This window comes from Melanerpes formicivorus, unplaced genomic scaffold (genome assembly GCF_026170545.1).
Source record: "Melanerpes formicivorus ecotype bairdi unplaced genomic scaffold, bMelFor1.0.p_v2 SCAF_2, whole genome shotgun sequence".
NCBI classification, from domain to species: Eukaryota; Metazoa; Chordata; class Aves; order Piciformes; family Picidae; genus Melanerpes; species Melanerpes formicivorus.
This window is the reverse complement of record NW_027142354.1, coordinates 44,262,384-44,284,380: the sequence shown is the minus strand read 5'-3', so window position 1 is coordinate 44,284,380 and position 21,997 is coordinate 44,262,384. Positions and strand designations below refer to the sequence as shown.

The 21,997-nt window shown below is 40.1% G+C and overlaps 1 protein-coding gene across 1 annotated transcript in view; it reads left to right on the top strand.

Annotated features, from left to right (window-relative positions):
- Positions 1 to 16,035, top strand: part of LOC137446106 (RNA-binding protein 25-like) — a gene marked incomplete at its 3' end in the record, with an annotated part of 46,906 nt that extends 30,871 nt beyond the window's left edge. The window contains 3 exon segments of the mRNA XM_068148469.1: positions 14,062 to 14,548; positions 14,551 to 15,147; positions 15,851 to 16,035. Of these exon segments, the coding sequence (XP_068004570.1) occupies positions 14,062 to 14,548; positions 14,551 to 15,147; positions 15,851 to 16,035 (1,269 nt within the window).
- Positions 16,036 to 21,997: the final 5,962 nt, after the last annotated feature.

Here is a 21,997-nt window from a genome sequence, read left to right as displayed (position 1 = left end):
CTGCTTGGGCTGCTGATCATATTGAGATAATACTGATGGATAGTATCTCGTAGTACCTTTGTACCCTTCAGTTTTTATACACAGTTTTGTAGTTAACCTGTAAAATCTCTGGAACAAGGGAAATCTTTTGCTTTTTGTCTGTGCGTAGTGCATGATGCAGGGTCCTGATTAGTGACTGGATTCCCAAGTGCTGTGACGTAATACAAGTAATGAATGACAGCACTTAATTTTTAATTTAAAATAAAGTTGTCAAAAGTGATTACTAATTTTAGACTTATCAACCAGAAACAGCTGAGATCTCATTTTAGGAGATCCCAAGCATCTACACTTTTAGATAATTCAAGTGCAGCTGGAGTGCTCAGATTGAGCACCCAATATCCTCAGCCCTAAAATTAATTGAGGATTTTGAAAGTGCTGGCTCAAATATTACTGCATTCCATTGATTATCCTTTGGAGTGGCCTGGTTTTTCTGTGTTGGCCATGGCAGGCAAAGAGGCTAACTGTCTCCTCTTCTGTCGTGTTGCATTAATCCCTTTCTTTTCGAAAGGACAGTTGCAAATAAAGCCTCTACTTGAGGACACCCAAAAGAATCAAATCACCTATACCTCAGAACTTAAATGCATTTCAGCCTCTGCCTTATTTTTACCCACACTGTTGTCTGCTCACATATTGGGCATCTTTCAGTGATTCCCCCCAGCAAGGGGAGCAGGGACAAAGCTGCCTTGGATGCCGCCGGTGTTCTTGGATGGTCAACAAAGGGTGCTAATGGACATGGCAGCTGGCTTTCTCCCCCTTGAGGCTAAACATTTTCCCTGCACTAACTCCACACTTGACTGATCCAAAAGCTGACAGCTGTGAGTTTGTCCTGAAACCATGCTGCAGTAACCGCTGCCATTTCACAATATAACTCTACTTTCTCATGTGGATTTAGTGCCAAGTACACAGCAGTTTGTGAGCCACGCAGTACAGAAAAAAGCTGAAAGAAACAAACACATTTAATTTCAGTCTACATCACTAGCACTTTTCCTTCTTTATTCTGAGGGTATGAGATAAAGAAGAGTATAAAATGAACCTGAGGCATTTAAAAAGATACATCAGTAAAATTTGCTTTCGCGTGAATGACAAACAGAATTACAGATTCTAGTGGAGACTTAAACAGATCATCTCTTAGCAATCTACTGTATTTTATTAACATTTATGAGTGTACTTCTAGTGATTTTCATTAGGAATGAGTTGAGAAGAGTTGGGAGAAAAAAAAAACAGAGGCTGCCTCTGACGTGATGCATGCATATGTGACAGTTAACTCAAAACTTAGTGCAGTATGTTGCAACTTAGAATTATGATTCCCACTATGTCAAGCTCAATGCTTTACTTCCACTTTGCAGACCAATAAACAACGGAAACCAAACTAACTGAAATCTGTCACTTAAGTCAGGCAAACCACAGACAGTAAACTCAGCATGTGCAACATGAACATGTATAGTACAGTACCGTGACAGGTGTCACTTAAGAGCACTCCCTTATATTTTCATTTCCCTCTGATTTTATTCTTACACCCTGAAGTATAACTAAATGCTCAGGAGAAAAAAGTTAGCAAATCATTAATGATTACATTCCATTAAGCCTTTAGAAAACTGGACAGTCCACCTATTTTTAGCAGGTAAATGACTGTTTTAGAAGGTAAAAAGCTGCTGGAGACTATTTTGGTGTTCTGAGCATTTCAGGAATGTTTGTAATGTCTCACAAAATTCATTAACATTTAGAGGAAATCGAGCAACTAAATTATATGCTATTTTCAACAATTAATTTGAACATAAAATATTTTCAAAAGATAAAAATTCATTGCTAAAATAAACAGCAGAACTAAACCAAGTAAAATAATCAGAAATGCTAACAACTCTCAGGAATTCCAGTGTCTTTGCAAGTCAGGCCCCCTCTCACTTCCATGCCTGCACGTAACCCTGTAAGTCCAGGGTAACTACAGGTGCCACACCTGACATTTTCAGCACCTGATCTCAGCAGTCAATTCATTTTGAAAGCTAGAATTATTTTCTCTCTCTGAAGTTCTTATAATAGCTTATAATAACAGTCTGAATCAATTCCTTGAAGCCAAAACTCAGGGCTGAAGAAAATACGCATGCATTTATCACAACAATATAGCACTGGAAAAAGCAATATTACTATAACGAATCTGGAACAAACAATGAGTACAGGGAGAGGTGGAAAACAGACTGTTCCACTGATGCCAGAAAAATTTCACGCTGTAATACAGGGCTCTTTCTATTTTTACTGCCTGTTTTTTTCTTTCTCTTTCTCTTTTAAGAGAATCAAAACAAATTTAAATAAGAACTGTGAACGTTCTCATGCATTTGATACTTTATATGCCACATTTATATTCTTCTAATACTTCACTTAACATTAAGGAAAAGGGTTTTTTTTAGGCTACTGGAAGATTCCACAGTTACAGTCCCCAATATCCAGGCTATCAGCAGAAGACCTAAAGCTCAGACAGCAGCAGTGCTGACATCTCCATGCTACCCTCAGCAAAGTGCTTCAGCCTTGAAGATCTCAGTTGCAACCAAACTGGGATTTTAAAACCTCCCCAGTTTACATGGTCTTTGTATTCCCTTCTGAGACTGTCAAAGGGTGTTATCTGGCTATCTGGCTGTAGCCTGAGGCTTGAGATGCGAGCACCTGCCTATTAGGAATGAACTTTTGCATTGCTGCAAACCTGAGCTTTAAAACAATAATGAAGTAGAAATCCTTACATTGCTACCTGTTGCTTGTCACCAAAGTCTCTAAACATTACTTGTACTTCATTTTATTTTCAGAACAGGGCAAGTGTGGGGAACATTACCATCTATATGAAACACTCTGAGCTTCTCCAGCTGTGGCAGCCAAAAGGGGTTGAAAAGACAGGACAGCAGAGGATGCTGTCACTCAGCACAGAAACAAGATCTTCACATTCTCTCATTCTTTGTTCTACTGATATATCCACAACAACATCATGAAAACAGCTCTGAATATGGACAAGGGGAAATGAAAGGAGATTAAAATATTTCAAGTAATTTTTGTGGAAAGAGATGTATTTTGACTGCCCATTTTCAGCGCAAATGGGCTGCATCAGCCCAGTACTGATACTCTGAATAACCTCTGCAGGAATTTGCTTCATTCCATTGATGCTTGACCAATCTCTCTGGAGACTCACCAGCAAGGTCCCTTGCCATTAGGTGCTGTGAATGATGCCCCCAAACCACTCCCACCTCTCAAAATTCTCCCCATGTCCTGCTATGAACAGAAAATAGCACAGGGAGAGAGAAGGGAGATGACATTCAGCTCACGTTCATTTTCCCATGCGAGTCTTCAAAAAGCCACACGTGGAAGGCTCTTCGAAGAAAAACCTGGGCCCTCAGCTGTCAGCTTCCTCTTCCTAACATTTCAACCCCCATCTTTCTTCTCAACAACTTTTTTATGTCTTTTGTTCTCTCTTTGTTTAGGAAGCTGCTCAGGTTCCATTCCTTCACAATGCATCTCGTAAAAGTCATTCATTAAGTAACAATTCTTCCTTACTTGCACTGATTTAGAAGAAAAACACTACTTTCATCCCCCCATTAAATTATCAATATGTCCATTCTATACTCACTTTTGAGTGTAGAATCACAATTCTGAAGTAAAAATGAAAACACAACATAATGCCATGGTTATTCATCAACCACAGCCACAGTATTTTTGTAAAACTGCCAATTGCTTATTATATAAAATTGTATATTTAAAGGACTTGAAAAGGGCTAAAAAGAACACTATCTTTTTTCTCTTTTCCTCCCTTCAATAAGTTAAGAGAAAGAGTGCACAATCACGGCAAATGTCTAGTCCTTCTGATGCTAACTTCATTTTCATAAAGTACTGTTTTGCTTGTATGCTTAAAAAATAACCAACAGAGAGATTTGCTGCTAAGCTGAATTTAGAAATGGATGTTTTTAAAATGCTGAATAAGGAAAGAATTTAATTTTATCATTTTAGATCAAAACAAGGAGCTGGAATTGGAATGGAAATGAAAAGTTGTGGCTGAAACTGTTAAAGTAGTTGAAAATACTGTTTGTTCAGAATGTATTCCTTTTTCCATTCACCACACATTTATAAGCAGGCTACTTTATGAATCAGATCACAATTAGTGGACCCTGGATGAGAATGTATCTCAGCATCAGAGCTGCTGATGAGTTATTCATTCTACTCTGCAATATTCATGATGTGCAATTGGTCAGCTAAAATCATGGTATCACTTTTATTCATGGTGTAGACAACACTTCTAATTGGAAGAACAGAAAATATGCCTACTGATGTGTAAATACCTTTGTTTGTAAGTGGTTAGAGCTGTTTTTATACAAAGAACAGTCATTCCACCAGCAAAAATAGCCAATAAGGTATCATGGTATCATAGTATCATAGTATCATTCAGGGTTGGAAGGGACCACAAGGATCATCTAGTTCCAACCCCCTTGCCATGGGCAGGGACACCCCACACTAGATCAGGCTGGACAGAGCCTCATCCAGCCTGCTCTTAAACACCCCCAGGGACGGGGCCTCGACCACCTCCAGGGTTTCACCACTCTCATGGTGAAGAACCTCCTCCTCACATCTAGCCTGAATCTCCCCACCTCCAGCTTCATTCCATTCCCCCTAGTCCTATCACTACCTGAGATCCTGAGAATGTGAAGAATTCTGAGAAGGTGAAGAATAAAAAAGGCCTCACAAACTCAAATCATATTTCTTGAATATTTTCAGTATTTGATGAGCCTAATTTATGATTTTCTATATAATAATAATGAGTCCTAAAAAATGGGTAACATCATGTGTGTCATTTGGGGGTTTTTGTTAGATAGCTAATGTCACCACTAAGCATGGAGAGCAAAATTTATATGGCCAACCTGCTTTTTACATTAATTTTTTTCTCATTATCTCAAGTTTGATTTTCAACAACTACGAATCTGAAGTCCCCATCCACATAAATATAAGCACATGAGGATTATCATGGCTCCACTGGAGTCAGCAGTGATATGGAAGACACTGATCTAGTGAGGCACTTAAGCACACGGTTAATCACTGTGCTGAAAAGGTTACTATTGACTTTAGTAAAATGCTCTTTTTGACATATATTAGAACCTAAAAATCTTTGACTGACAGTTAGACAAGTTGGAAAGTAATGGAGAGCACCGGTGTTCAACAAGTTCTCCACTGTCCTGAGTGCCTCTGCTGCAGAGCAGAGTACAAGAATGAGCAGCCTTTCCTGCAGGTTGTAAGGCAAACAGTTATCTGCATGGACTTCCATGTAGCACATGCAGTCCTGCATGAATTTATATAATTTGTGCATAAGTTCTTATACATACACTTCCCTTAGCACCTAGAAACTTAGGAAGTGACAAATCTTTTAGTAGAAAGTAGAAGACAGCAGATCAAAACATAATAAACTGAGTACAAAGTATGTGATTAAGGCTTTGTAAACTTCTATTTCACCTGAGACATGAAAAAAACTCATCAATTTCAGACTCTCACACATACTAACACTCTCCCTCATGTTTACAGAATGTGTTCCTCAAACACCATCAGGTATCAGGGCCTAGACACGTAGATCAGACAGACTAGTATACAGCATAAGCGCATTTCTGATCCACTGGAAAATGCGAGGAGGGAAAATCACACCCTAAAAATCTCGAATTGAGAATAAAATGTCAAGAAGTAACACTGAGAAGTATAGATATGAGTCTCCTGGCAGTAGGGGATGGATAAAATGATACAGATTAAGAAATGTATGCAATATATCTTCCTGTGTATTAAAACAATTAATCCTAATTGTTCCTTCTGCATATATAGGCAAGCATGCTTGTATACCTCAAAGTTCTGCTGCTATTGTTAATTACTCTTTAGTAGCACCTAAGTATGTAGAAAGTATCCCTCTGCATTTTCATGGTACTGATTTGCACCATCACAAGACCTATCTTATATTTTGCTTTACTAGTGAAAAGTGCCAGTTCAGTGCTGACAAACAAATCAACGTTTAAGCAGGTATATTCCTTCAGTAGTTTGCTTTCAAATGGATTGGGTTTATTTATTTATTTTTACTTTGTATTGTCAAAACAGCCTTGGTCAATCAAACAGCGTTTCCTTGTTGCTGAGTCGTGATTGCTTCCATGACAACGATGCTATTTTATAGCAAGAATAGCCTCATAAATAATTAATATACAGGATATTATATGCTTTTTTTTTTATATTGAATTTAAAAGATAACTCAAAGAACTCATTAAGTTTCTTCAATTGTGGTCTCTGAATAGTACTCTTAAATCATAAATATTAAGAATTAAGGTAACCTAATGTTCTGTTCTTTAATGGAGCTCTTTCATAACTGCTATTAAAGCTCTAGACTCTTCCATTTAAGCAGCATTGAATATGAGTGACACATTATTTGGAAACTGCAAGTCATGAAAATCTAATAATCAACAAAAATAAGGGACACACACAAGAAAGGAGAATAAGCCTCACCCAAACATGAAAACACGAGCTCATTCAAAAATGTTATCTCTGCCATGGCATGCACCTGGTATTTCCCAAAGCACTGCAGAATATCTTCAAACACACAGACACAGCCCACATGTGCTGCCAGGAAGTACCTGCAGCAAGATGTGAGTTTCTGCTGAGGCTTCCTATTGGAGGTTTGCTGTCAGTCCTGACTTTGTTGCTTTTGAGAATTTAATTCGTACTCAGAATTTGTTTTGTACTTCAGTAGCGATGCAACGATACCAAGGACTGTGTCACAAAAGAACCTGGAGTTCAAAAGTAAAATCATTTAATGAATGCATAGCACATGCCTTATTCATCATGCTGAATCCAGCCCTGGAGTTGGGCAATGTATACGCTAATTCTCTATTAGAAATGTGACTCTACATTCCTCATTTAGAAAATAGCATTAAAAAAATCAAGATGTTTGGCTAAAAAAGCTTTCATGCCATTTTGAACTTGCCTAGTATGTTTTTAAAAGCAGGAGATAATCCTTTTTCTCAGCTATTGTGTTTTATTCTGTTGAGGGTTGCTGGCTGTAAAACATTGTACCTCCCTTTAAACTTTTCCATATAACTTGATTAGACAGCAGTAATCTCTAATGCTTTCATGTGCAAATGTAGGAGTGACCCGGAACAAACGAGTTTCCTTCATTGCCATAGCAACCAGGACGATGGAAGAATGCCACTCACCAGGCAATGCAAGGCAAATTTCATCTCTTTGATGTTAATTAACAAATTGCTTTCAGAAAAGTCAATGCATTTTTCTTCTTTAAATGTTTGTGATAAATTTTTAATATGTCTGAAAATGAAAGAGAAATACTGAAGCACCAGCTGCTGACAGGTGAAGTGTGGACAACTACCTTGGCAGATAACTCATGCCCCGGTGCTACAGCAGAGATGCACCCACTGAAGGGTTTGTATCAACTGGCTGCTCATAAATCATCTTGGGTGGATTTTGGGACTTGGAGCCAAGGACGGATGCCTCCAGCTAGTTTATTTCTAATACACAGTAATGTGGGCCCTGCTATAAGAAAGTGGCCCATCCATTTTGAGTTCCTGGCATGAAAAAATAATAGAATAACACATAGGAAAAAAAATAAATAAATTGTAAGGATGCAGCTATAAGAATATCCTCAATATTTCTAATGGATTTAGCATGGAATCCACTTCTCAAATATACCTTTTATTTGCATAGTTCTTAGGCTACTTGTTATTATTCTTCCTCTTTCCTCTCTTCTCCTAATGCTTTACAACCTTTATCAATTCATAGTACAAATTCCTTTAGGAATTACTGGATTGTTCCTAATTTTGCTGATAAGAGAAGGCTTGAAACTTGTCAGCAAAAACCTCAACAAAACTCATCAGAGCTCCTACTCTGAAGAAATATGTTGATTCACTGGCTAAAATGCCTAATCCAGACTCTTGAAGAATGTGTTTTCCCTTCTGTCCCTGATTTTCTAGATCATCCAGAACTAGTCATTTGGACTAGAACTTCACCACAGATGGAATCCAAATAATTCCAGTGGAGTTAAGTTCAAATGAAGCAGCCACACTGTAAACTAACACCCTACAGAAACTGATTTGATTGCTCTATGGTATATTTTTACTGGACTCAGTCTGATCCACATCTTCTGTTCCCTGATGCAACTTTCTTAACTACGGGTTTGTTTGCAGTTAGAGGCAACACTGTGACTTGAGTCTGTTTCAGCAAAGACTCCTGTTCACCCTTATTCAACAGGAGTAGCAGAACCTCAGAGGGTCACAGGATGTTCAAGGCATTGAACAGGTTGCTTGGACAAGTTACAGTCCTTGTCCTTGGAGGTTTTCAAGATCAGACTGAAGAAAGCCCTGAACAACCTGCACTGACCTTAGAGCTACCCTTGCTCTAACCAGGAGGTTTGGATTTCACAACCTCCTGAGGTCCCCTCCAGACTAAAATATCCTATGATGCTATTATCTGGTGTTGTGAAGATAGACACAAAAACCCCTGTGAGGTGCCAGATATTATGGTGAAAGATGCAGGCTTAAGAAATCAATGTTTTTGTTAGCACTTACTGCTCCAAATTACTTTTTCCTGCAGCTGAACTGAAAACAAGGCTTGACTGGACACTAACCCCAAGTTTCTAATCTCCAGCAATGAGACATTTATACCAGGAAAGCCTTCCTTTCCCTGATGTTTACAGATTCCCCTAACTCCAGTGATATTTTGCACCTCCTCATCAGTTAGGAATTGTGTCACAAACTCCACAATGTTGTTCTAGAATGTGTTACAGTGAAAGATTCTTCCTAGCCATCTTCTAGCACAGCAGGAAAAGTCCATTAGAAGAATAACATGCAGAAATCCCAGCAGAGTACAATGGAAAACATCACAGAAGGTAAAAGGTCACCTCCTGACTACTCCTGGCTTTAACTATTGAAAACCAAAACCTAAACACAAATTTGCATGGCTGTAATCACAGAGCAGCAACAATGCTGTGCTGTCTGACGACGTACATCTCGCCCTAATTCACCCACACACTAACTACACTTACCAATACAAAATATAGAATTTTACTTGAGTCTGCATCTAGTGAACTGCTAGCTACTGGCCCATAACTCTCCTTCAAGCATGACAGATGGCAAGAGTGAATGACAAGAAGATAAATATCCCACCTTGTACAGGATAATGAGCTGAAAAAAAAAAAGGGTCTTTGAAGCTACAGGAGAATCCTTCGTGCCCAATTCAGTGGAAGGAGAAATGTACAAAGTAAAATGCTTACACCAAATTCTAAAATAATTTTCTAAATCAGAAATTTTAAGATGTGAGAAATGAGTCTAAAAAGATCCCATGTAAGTGTATCTTGAAAACCAAGATCTGTATCTCAATTTTAATTTAGTGTCTGAAATCCAAATCCTCTTTGTACACAGTGATATGAAAAGAATTTCTTTCAAAAGGACTCTAGTTCCTAAAGACATCAGGGCAGTTTCAGAGACTCTAAATGTGATTTCATGTGCTCAGATTTTTCTCTCTTAATATTTCTTTCTTCTTCATTTCCTACCCCTCTCCCTCCTCCCCCCCCCCCCCCCCCCCGTTAACGTTATTATTTATTTTAATGCACACATCTGTACCATCAAAATAATACTTTGATAAGCTCTCCTGGTCAAACAGCTTTAAATGTTTCCCAGCTGGCAGGTTTTCAGCATTATCATTTGACACACAGGAACCTGTTTTCCACAAGATACATAGTTTCAGAAAATTACGACTCCAGTGTTTGAAAGTTAGGGGTTTTTTAGCCATCTGAGAGATGTCACTCCTATCTGCTAATTAGGGATTGGTCCAAGGGCTGGGAGGAGAAATCTTGTTTCTTGGAAAAAAAAACCCAAACATAAAAAATATGCATATGCAATACAGTAAATAAAATTAAAATAAACATGAGGGTTTGAATTCTGTTTACGGGAAGTAGCTGGCTTAACTGTGCAACTGCTCAGCCTTGTATGTGAGTCATGCTAATGTATGAATTCATTCAATACAGTAAGATTATTTTGCCAAGCAATACATTAAAAACTCTTACCAGAACTTCCCAGAGCAGCCAGTCATATAAATTCATATCTCAGAATGAAAAGAGGAATCAGTCTGTAGTCTAATATAGAGCTATATAAGGATCCTTCCCAGTATTCTAAATATAAACTACTACATACTATCTTTGTATGATTATTTTCTAAATTAGCATATTAAACTAAAATTGCTGTCAGAATTTATTGGGGAAATAACTGGACTTTGAGGAAAATACAGCACACTGGATTACTCCCTGAGAGCTGATCTGTAAGTTTTTTACTTATTTCCAAGATACTTTCGTTATAGCTGTTACAAGAAAATCATTATAGTTTCATAGTTTCATAGTTTCATTCAGGGTTGGAAGGGACCACAAGGATCATCTAGTTCCAACCCCCCTGCCATGGGCAGGGACACCCCACACTAGATCAGGCTGGACAGAGCCTCATCCAGCCTGCTCTTAAACACCCCCATAGTTTCATAGTTTCATTCAGGTTTTTATATTTTCTGTACAATATATTACATTTCCTACAGCCTCGAAAGTATGTCAGTACTTTTACAAGCATTACGTTATAATACTGTCCAAAGGGTCTGACAGGAATGGATGTGCTCTGGTGCCTGCCTTGCAGATTTAAGGAGCTATTGGAGAGGATATTAAGTAAAATCCTGGAATAGAATAAAATACATCGAATAAACCAGGTTGGAAGAGACCTTCAAGATCATTGTGTCCAACCCATCAACCAATCCAACCCACCTAAACAACTAAACCATGGCACCAAGCACCCCATCAAGTCTCCTGAACACCTCCAATGATGGTGACTCCACCACTTCCCCAGGCAGCCCATTCCAATGGGCAATCACTCTCTCTGTATAGAACTTCTTCCTAACATCCAACCTAAACCTCCCCTGGTGCAGCCTGAGACTGTGTCCTCTTGTTCTGGTGCTGGTTGCCTGGGAGAAGAGACCAACATCCACCTGTCTACAACCTCCCTTCAGGTAGTTGTAGACAGCAGTAAGGTCACCCCTGAGTCTCCTCTTCTCCAGGCTAAGCAAACCCAGCTCCCTCAGCCTCTCCTCAGAGGGCTTGTGTTCCAAACTCTTCACCAACTTCGTTGCCCTTCTCTGGACTCGTTCCAGCAAGTCAATCTCCTTCCTAAACTGAGGGGCCCAGAACTGGACACAGTACTCGAGGTGTGGCCTAACCAATGGAGCGTAAAGGGGCAGAATGACCTCCCTGCTCCTGCTGGCCACACTGTTCTTGATGCAGGCCAGGATGCCATTGGCCCTCCTGGCTGCCTGGGCACACTGCAGGCTCATGTTCAGCCTGCCATCGACCAGTACCCCCCAGGTCCCTCTCTGCCTGGCCGCTCTCCAGCCACTCTGACCCCAGCCTGTAGCACTGCACGGGGTTGTTGTGGCCGATGTGCAGAACCCGGCACTTGGATGTGTTAAATCTCATGCTGTTGGATTCTGCCCATCTGTCCAGCCTGTCGAGGTCCCTCTGCAGAGCCTCTCTACCCCCCAGAAGTTCAACTCCTGCCCCCAGCTTGGTGTCGTCAGCAAATTTACTGATGATGGACTCAATGCCCTCATCAGATCATCAATAAAGATGTTAAAGAGCACAGGGCCCAGAACTGATCCTTGGGGCACACCACTAATACTGTTCATGAACAGCACTGCTGGAACATTGTCTTATTTTGTACATCTACAATTTGCTATCTGTAAGGTATAGATTAACCTCAAAGTACTATGAAAAAAATCAGGTGCACCAAAGGACCATATCAGTTCAAGCTGCAGTCACCATTTAAATCAAAGTCTATATATTTACAGCATGCTTCAGCTCAGGTATGTAAGCAGTAAAATACACACCCACCACAGAGAAGTCTGAATATCCACAAAGGCAAAGAGCACAACATTTCAGAATAATAGGAAGGCTTCACTTATTTATTTCAGTTTTCATCTCTGTTACTATGATCAAAGTTTAAAAAGGAAAAATATGCTGGAATATTAGTATACAAGGAAGATTAAGACAGTTACAGTAGTTTAGTAGTTAGGCAGTTAATTTGGTGTTATGTAAAGGAACTGAGCCAAATTCATGTTGGCACACAGAGTAAATTAGTAGACTTAGCAATTAGTAAAGATATTTCAAGTCTACCAAGGAGGAATTTCCACAGCTATTTTGCACAAGAGTCTGGGTTCTGTCATCTTTGAGGGGAAAAGAAGAAAATACCCCAAACAACAAACCAATCAAACCAACTGGAAAAAAAAACCACCCAACAATCTAGCTTGGGCAGATATATTTCTTACACTGAGCAAAACCAGTGTAAGTAGTGAGAAGGAGAGCAGGACAGTTCTTGTTCATGGCACTAACATCAAGAAACAAGACTTGAAAGCAAATAATTTAATCTACACACACACTCTATTAACTGGTTATTTCAAAGGCAGCGCTCAGAGTACTCTGTATTTGGGAGGTGCTTTGCAGAGCTGAGCCATACACTGCCTGAAACTACAGGAGAGGTACAAAAGGGGAAATCTCAGTTGCACTCATACAACTGTCAATAAATTACAGGAGAGTGTTTGGAAAAAGCACATGTGTCTCAAATATATAAGCAGGCCTCTGCAAATAAGGGAAACAATTCTTGCGTACAAAGAAAACCACATACAGCCAAGAGGAGAGGTGTCTTCCTGTGCAACTGGCTACCAAGCAGTGCAATTTCATATTTCCTATTATGATTCCAATTGAGACTCTCAATATGCTCTCTATAGTCTACAGTGCAAGGCTGAGGAAAGGAGACTGTTGACAAAAGAGCAAAAAGAGAAGAAAAGAAGTTGTAATTTTTCCTGCTTGATGGCTAAGTATTCACCAGAACACCTTTTCCTTATTAAACAACAAAAGGGAGATGTGAATATGTAATGTTTATTGGTATTTTCTGTGCTTGGCAAGAAGTAGTTTGCTTCTGCAACTGTGATGTGAAAAATCTCTTCATGCTGGATGGCTTTAGTCTACTGGCACCCCGATGAGCACTAAGAAAGAATCACAGAAAGAGCTGACACCAAATTTGCTGCCAACAACATCCTCACTTTACTGTAGTACAAAAAAGGAGAAAAACAAGGATATGCACAAACAGTATGGGTTTCTTTTTCTGTGCTTCATATCAAGTAAGTTGCTAATATGTTTGTGATATGAAAACATTTCACACATACATGAGTGCTTCCAGGCACCCAGTTGAGACCATAGCAACAACAGACTTCAGTGCATTACTGCAGGAAAAGACTTTCCTCCTTTGCTTGCTCTGACTCCTTTGTAAAGCAAAATGAGTGACCACTTGTCTATACAGTAGCATGCCTGTCTTCTCTCCATGCACACTGTCAACCCATTTCAGAAAAACACCAGAAATTACTGATTCCTGAGTACGTCACAGAGAACAGAAGATGTGCTCTCCTTTTCAGTATATTTTATTGTCTTAATTTCATACCCTCATATTGCATTTTTTTTTTTTTTCCCTGCCTGTCATCATGTACAGCATTGTGTCTCAGTTACAGCACAGGATAATATAAACATCTGCATAATGTATTTTATAAAGCATTTGCTATCAGCTTAGCCAGGTAAGTGCAGTATGTGCTGCTTTCACTGCACTAGCTCTAAAGGATTCAACAGATAATTACTTATCATAACAGTGCTAGAGAGATGGCCTCATGCATCCAGAGACAAAGCAATTGAGGAAAACCCACCTCAGATATTGATACAAGGGTTCTGCATTCAAAGCTGACTTAAGCTGGCTATTTTTGTTCTTATTTAAAGGATTCATATTTTACTGTGAATAGTTTTTACTTCATATTGAATTTACAGCACACCATATACTATTTAAAAAGAATTTTCAGTTTAATTAATTAGAAATAGCAAGGAAAAGGAAAAGGAAAAGGAAAAGGAAAAGGAAAAGGAAAAGGAAAAGGAAAAGGAAAAGGAAAAGGAAAAAGGAAAAGGAAAAGGAAAAGGAAAAGGAAAAGGAAAAGGAAAAGGAGAAGGAAAAGGAGAAGGAAAAGGAGAAGGAAAAGGAGAAGGAAAAGGAGAAGGAAAAGGAGAAGGAAAAGGAGAAGGAAAAGGAGAAGGAAAAGGAGAAGGAAAAGGAGAAGGAAAAGGAGAAGGAAAAGGAGAAGGAAAAGGAGAAGGAAAAGGAGAAGGAAAAGGAGAAGGAAAAGGAGAAGGAAAAGGAGAAGGAAAAGGAGAAGGAAAAGGAGAAGGAAAAGGAGAAGGAAAAGGAGAAGGAAAAGGAGAAGGAAAAGGAGAAGGAAAAGGAGAAGGAAAAGGAGAAGGAAAAGGAGAAGGAAAAGGAGAAGGAAAAGGAGAAGGAAAAGGAGAAGGAAAAGGAGAAGGAAAAGGAGAAGGAAAAGGAGAAGGAAAAGGAGAAGGAAAAGGAGAAGGAAAAGGAGAAGGAAAAGGAGAAGGAAAAGGAGAAGGAAAAGGAGAAGGAAAAGGAGAAGGAAAGGAGAAGGAAAAGGAGAAGGAAAAGGAGAAGGAAAAGGAGAAGGAAGAGAAGGAGAAGGAAGAGAAGGAGAAGGAAGAGAAGGAGAAGGAGAAGGAAGAGAAGGAGAAGGAGAAGGAAGAGAAGGAGAAGGAGAAGGAAGAGAAGGAGAAGGAGAAGGAAGAGAAGGAGAAGGAAGAGAAGGAGAAGGAGAAGGAAGAGAAGGAGAAGGAGAAGGAGAAGGAAGAGAAGGAGAAGGAGAAGGAAGAGAAGGAGAAGGAGAAGGAAGAGAAGGAGAAGGAGAAGGAAGAGAAGGAGAAGGAGAAGGAAGAGAAGGAGAAGGAGAAGGAAGAGAAGGAGAAGGAGAAGGAGAAGGAAGAGAAGGAGAAGGAGAAGGAAGAGAAGGAGAAGGAGAAGGAAGAGAAGGAGAAGGAGAAGGAAGAGAAGGAGAAGGAAGAGAAGGAGAAGGAGAAGGAAGAGAAGGAGAAGGAGAAGGAAGAGAAGGAGAAGGAGAAGGAAGAGAAGGAGAAGGAGAAGGAGAAGGAAGAGAAGGAGAAGGAGAAGGAAGAGAAGGAGAAGGAGAAGGAAGAGAAGGAGAAGGAGAAGGAAGAGAAGGAGAAGGAGAAGGAAGAGAAGGAGAAGGAGAAGGAAGAGAAGGAGAAGGAGAAGGAAGAGAAGGAGAAGGAGAGAGAAGGAGAAGGAAGGAAGAGAAGGAGAAGGAGAAGGAAGAGAAGGAGAAGGAGAAGGAAGAGAAGGAGAAGGAGAAGGAAGAGAAGGAGAAGGAGAAGGAAGAGAAGGAGAAGGAGAAGGAAGGAGAAGGAGAAGGAAGAGAAGGAGAAGGAGAAGGAAGAGAAGGAGAAGGAGAAGGAAGAGAAGGAGAAGGAGAAGGAAGAGAAGGAGAAGGAGAAGGAAGAGAAGGAGAAGGAGAAGGAAGAGAAGGAGAAGGAGAAGGAAGAGAAGGAGAAGGAGAAGGAAGAAGGAAGAGAAGGAGAAGGAGAAGGAAGAGAAGGAGAAGGAGAAGGAGAGAAGGAGAAGGAGAAGGAAGAGAAGGAGAAGGAGAAGGAAGAGAAGGAGAAGGAGAAGGAAGAGAAGGAGAAGGAGAAGGAGAAGGAAGAGAAGGAGAAGGAGAAGGAAGAGAAGGAGAAGGAGAAGGAAGAGAAGGAGAAGGAGAAGAAGAGAAGGAGAAGAAGAGAAGGAGAAGGAGAAGGAAGAGAAGGAGAAGGAGAAGGAAGAGAAGGAGAAGGAGAAGGAAGAGAAGGAGAAGGAGAAGGAAGAGAAGGAGAAGGAGAAGGAAGAGAAGGAGAAGGAGAAGGAAGAGAAGGAGAAGGAGAAGGAAGAGAAGGAGAAGGAGAAGGAAGAGAAGGAGAAGGAGAAGGAGAAGGAAGAGAAGGAGAAGGAGAAGGAAGAGAAGGAGAAGGAGAAGGAGAAGGAAGAGAAGGAGAAGGAGAAGGAAGAGAAGGAGAAGGAGAAGGAAGAGAAGGAGAAGGAGAAGGAAGAGAAGGAGAAGGAGAAGGAAGAGAAGGAGAAGGAGAAGGAAGAGAAGGAGAAGGAGAAGGAAGAGAAGGAGAAGGAGAAGGAAGAGAAGAGAGAAGGAGAAGGAGAGAAGAGAAGGAGAAGGAGAAGGAGAAGGAGAAGGAGAAGGGAGAAGGAGAAGGAGAAGGAGAAGGAGAAGGAGAAGGAGAAGGAGAAGGAGAAGGAGAAGGAGAAGGAGAAGGAGAAGGAGAAGGAGAAGGAGAAGGAGAAGGAGAAGGAGAAGGAGAAGGAGAAGGAGAAGGAGAAGGAGAAGGAGAAGGAGAAGGAGAAGGAGAAGGAGAAGGAGAAGGAGAAGGAGAAGGAGAAGGAGGAGAAGGAGAAGGAGAAGGAGAAGGAGAAGGAGAAGGAGAAGGAGAAGGAGGAGAAGACTTGGGAATCTAAGATAAATAGAACATAGCAATCTAATTAGAACACCATTCAGATTGTGTCCCTTAGTGCCTTCAGTCCAATGGTCAGAAAACACAATTACGTCCATAAATACATATGTTAGCTCAAAGATGCACTATCAGTGAGACAGATGTTCATTACACACATTTCTTAAGGGTTAAAGCATGTACAAGCATTGAAACTACAATAATTCTAAATTTATTGGCTTTTACAAAATTTTACCTTGGGTGTAACTACTTCATTTTTGCTTCATTCGAGCTCTGCTCAAATCCTACCAAAAGTAACAGCACAACATCACAGTGAGATGCAGACAGCATTGGAACATACTTCAGTTTGCCTAATTTTTTTTTATTATTTACCCTTTTCCCCTCAAAACTAATTTTTCTTTTTAAAATCAAACTGTTAATCTTAGAATCACAGAATGGCCCAGGTTGTAAAGGACCTCAGAAATCACCTACTCCAACCTCCCTGCCATGGGCAGAGATGCCTCTTAACTAGACTCAACTGCTCAAGACCTAATCCAACCTGTCCTCCCCCAGGTAGGAGGCATCCACAAGTGCCCTGGGCAACCTGTTCCAGTGTCTCACCACTCTTGTACTGTAGAACTTCTTCCTGAGGTCCAGTCTGACCCTGCTCTCCCTCAGACTAAAACTATTTCTCCTTGTCCTGCTTCTAGACACCTGCTCCCACCCTCCTGTAGGATCCCTTCAGGTACTGGAAGGCAGCTCTAAGGTCCCCCAGAAGCCTTCTCTTCTCTAGGCTGAACAACCCCAGCTCCCTCAGCCTATCCTCATGCAGAGGTGTTCCAGCCCTTGGATCATCTTTGTGTCCCTCCTCTGGACTCGCTCCAACAGCTCGGTGTTCTTATGATGGTGACACCAGAACTGGACACAGTATTCAAGGTGGGTTCTCACCAGAACAGAGTAAATACTTTGACACTTTCAAAATACAGCACATAGTTTGTTTATCAGTGTCACACTGAGGATAGAAATCAATTTTGCATATTAATCTATTGAATAATCACAACAAAATATATTTGAGCACAGTAGGTCAAACAATTCCGAATATAGCAAAGTACTCTTGTCCTCAGGCAGGCTAACACAAAACTTCACTTATGATAAACTTCTAGTGGCTAAGAAATTACAAGCTGTACTGTACAAAGCACTTACCTGTTTTACAAGCAGTTTTCCTAAGTGTGTAAATATATGCCTTCCACAAACTGCATTTCAAACATGTATTTCCCATCTTCTGAATAACTGGATTTTCCTCTAATGACACTATGATTCTAATAACTATTTCCCAACTCATACCGAAGGAACTAGTTTTCAGTAATAATGCCATTAGCTTACAGAAGTTGAGTTTAGGGTTTTTCTTTTTGCCTTTCCCCCCTCCCCGTGATTATTATAAGCATTTTTTAAAAAGAGATTTGTGGTTCTTTGCTATACCCTACGGCTTGTGTGCTTTTAGGTTCCAGTGTATTATGAGCAGCGAGTGCTGCCTATTTGCTGCTAAGCTGATATAATAAATCAATTTCTTATTTTATAATTGTGTGGCCAGCGAGGAAACATCAGAGCACTCAGCATTGTATGTGATATTCAGTCAGACAATCCTTACATTGTTTGGCAGATTTGATTTTCTTTTCAAAGCAAAGTGGGGCTACAGATGCTTTTAACACATTTGCTCACTTATGGGTTGTGAAACTCTTAAGTGTCTTAGGATATCCTCTTTTCACTTTTCTAAAAAAAAACAACACCCAAACTAAATGAGAGGGATGTTGATGCCTGACAATGTCTAAGTCCTGTTTCATGTTGGTCAAGATGGCTCATATCACTGTGTTTTCACTTTGATGTCAATCAATTATGACCGTGCTGCTCTCTCTGAAGATCTTTGCTCTGTCAAGTATTTTGAATTTTGTGATAATAAAATAAGATGGGGGAGCAATGAGGTTCAAAGAGCCAAACAACATACAGGAATGCTGCTATAAAATAAAATAAGCTAACTGAGGATTGGAAGCAGAGAGCTACACAATAAGGAAGCAGATACTTGATTTAATTTTAAATGTTAAGTGAAAATTCTCCATTTTAGCACTTGGACTTCAAAACAAGACACCTTAAAAGATAAATATACACCTTCATTAAAAAACAAACAAACAAACAAACAGACAACATATCTGGCTACATTACATAATCAGGATTTATAATAGCAAAGGTTTCTTTTTCTGCTTTTTCTTTAAAGCAACTTCCTAAAAACTATCTGCCCTCATTGTCATCATTTGCTGTCAGACTGCAAAAGTTATGTGAAGTGCAAGCATTGATAGGGTTATTAATTTGCAAAAAGTTTTGTTCTAATGCAACAAAATCCTTTTAATTCTGCTTTCAAGATAAAGTGGGAAAGCAAAACCACATTAAATGCTTGCTCCTAATATTTCAAGGCAAGATAGTAGATAGCTCTTATCTTCAGACCACTCTGCCCTCAGTCACCCCTTCTGTCTTCAGAGAAACTGCAATTTGCACTGCAACATGTAAGTCACATATCTAGTAACATGTACAATCTTGCTTTTACCTCTTTTAAAAAACATAAAGCATTACTACAGTGACTCCACAAATATTCAGTGACATTAGCCAAAAATGGTAGATTGCTGGCAGAAAAAAATGACAAACATTAAACAGACCAAATTCAAACATTTTCACTTCTGGAACCCAACTTCCCTTGTGCAACACAAGCGCTCATCCAAGTAGCAGTAAAGAGTGGAATGTCTGCAGCCTGGATTTATGGTACTGGCAAATGTGAATAACAGATGAATCCACTCAGAGCAACAAATGACTGAGCATTCCCCCACCCCGCTATTTGAGAGGCCATTTGCAGGTGATGACAGTTCCTCCAGGCCCAGCTGAGAGAAAAATGCCACAGGCGCTTCCAGCACCTTCAGCAAAACTGTACAAAGAAGCAAAACCACAGGCAACTTGCTGATGCCATCTCCATGAACCCTGCAGCCTTGCTGGGCAGCAAGGAACAAATTGAGCGACCCATTGCAGGGCTCCTCTGTGCAGCACATACGACTCTGGGATTGCTAATGGCCAATGTGCAAGCTATTGGACAAGGGCATAAAGGACAGATGAACTCATGAGGTCGTAAAAGGACAGAGCTGGGAATTCTGTGCATACCAAAGTCAGAGAAAAACAAAAACTCATAGGAAAAAACATATTAGGAGTGGTCACCTGGACATCATCTGCCAAAATCTCCTTTTAAAAGAACTGAATTGTCTCATAGTCAACTTCCTTTCCAATAGGAACCCCAGATCCTCCTTGGAGGACCCTTCTCCTTTTCTTTTATCAAGTTGGGCACAACATTTGCTTTTCCCTGCAAAGAAGAACCCATTTGTCATGACCTTTCAAGGACAGTGAGCAGCAGCCTCATAATGACACAAGCCAGCTCCTCCACATCTTTGACCGCATTTCATCTAGTCCCAAGATGCTGCTGTACAGCTGAAAATCTATCGTATCACTTACAGAAATATTGGAAAGGATTTGGAGCACATATAACTGTGTGTTATGTTAACATAATGCACAATCCCAGCTGGGTTCACAAGCAGAATGACAGGCAGACAGAAATGATTGCTGAGAAGAGGACACAAGACTGAGATGTCACTAGAGACAGCCTGGAAGGAGGCTTTTTTTCCTCTTCTGTTATTTGGCCAGGGAATATAAACTCTCCCATGTACAAGGAGAATCACAGCTATGGGATACGACAACATGTGGCCCATCCAGTTGGGTGAGATGAATACAAATGGTTTTAGCCAGAAATTTAGAGGTCAGGAAGGAGCAGGAAGTCTCACATGTCAGATAGAGGTGTTTCAGTAGCTACTGAAAAGACTGCAAGCACTGCCACTTGTAAATATATGGTTAATATCTACCCATACAGACCACGGATTGGTCGCTGTGTATGTTATGCAGATGCTAAAAAAAAATGTCAAATTTTTTAGAAACAGAGCAAAGCAAATTGCACTTCTGCTCTGCTGATCATCTGGGGGGTTTGCCCTCAGAGGGAGAACCACTCTTGCATAGCAGACTTCACACAGGGGCATCAGGGGTGTGGAGTGCCTGGAGAAAAGTATCAACCTCTAAGGAGGGCCAGCAACATTTCTGAACTGCTGCTATGCTTCTGCCATTGCTTGATACACAGCTTTGATGGAACACTTTAACAGAGACAGCCTAAAGGGTCATAAGAACCACGTGCTCGGTGACATAAGCTTTCCCCAAAGGAGGGACAAGTTTTGATAACTTCTCCACTTTAGGAAAATGGGAAAGGGCGCATGTAGGTGACTTCACTGTCATAGAGGAATTTTCCCAGAACAAAAGACACATGTAATACTCTGAAAGGAAACCGTACCTGCATTCTGCTGGTGGTTGCTTTCCCATTCTAAAACTGGAATCTGAACTTCACTGAGGATGATTTTTTAACAAAGAAAACATAGAAATATTCTAGATCCAAAAATATCCTGTTTGCAGAGATCAAAAGGGAAGAGTAACAATAGGAATGTGGGGTTACAAGAGTCCATTGAAATTTCTGTTTTATCTACTCTCTTGTTTGACAAAGATATTCTATATTCCTTGCCATTATATAATTCTGTACATGTTATCAATGACAACACTATGCTATGGAACTGCTGACAGTTTAAACTTAATTATAGATGGCAGCTTACAAAATAATTATAAAGAAAAGATTGGGCAGCAACTGCAGTGATTTCACGCTTCCTCTTCATGTGTATCTAGCACAGCAATATGCTGAGTCCCTCAACTTGAAAAAAATAATGTGGCTTATCAATCAGCACTCTGCTGCAGACTGGAAGGTTGACTTACTGTTGTAGTAAATTATATTATACAATGTTTGCCACCCAAAGTCCATGTCCCCACTGGCCTTTGACCATACAATGACCACTGCCATAAGAAGTATTAATTAGCAAGCCAGGTTCACAGGCTGTGCGGTCAGGGCCATATACCTTATTGAACAATGGATTTTGAGAGTAGCAGAATATTCCTTCAGGCCTAAAGATCTGAACTGAAAAAGCAGAATTTGACTATGAGCATCTTACACCTGCTACATTTCATTCTGTAGTATTCATTTCCAGCCCCAGTGAAACTCCCTCCCCTCCATGAGTTCACTAATTAAATTGCCAATGGCTTTGCCACTGATGCTACCTCACTACAGGGAGAATTTTGCTTGGCTCTCCAGAGATTATTTTAATGTGTTCCGTCTTAAATTCATAGGCACTTTTTAACCTGTTCCTTCCCAATTCCATCACATCTTTATATTACCACTGTTAGTGCATTAAGCCTGTAACTATTATCTTTTTAGTGAAGGGCTAACACTAAGTAGCTATTAAGCTTTTCAGCTTTCTACATATTCTACATACTTTTTTCCTTTCTTTCTTTCTTTCATCCTCTTAAGCAGAGGACCACAATTCCTTTTATTATTCTCTGGCTTCTTATGCATTTTAAAAGCATGCTCTTTCTGGCTTTTACATAGTTTGC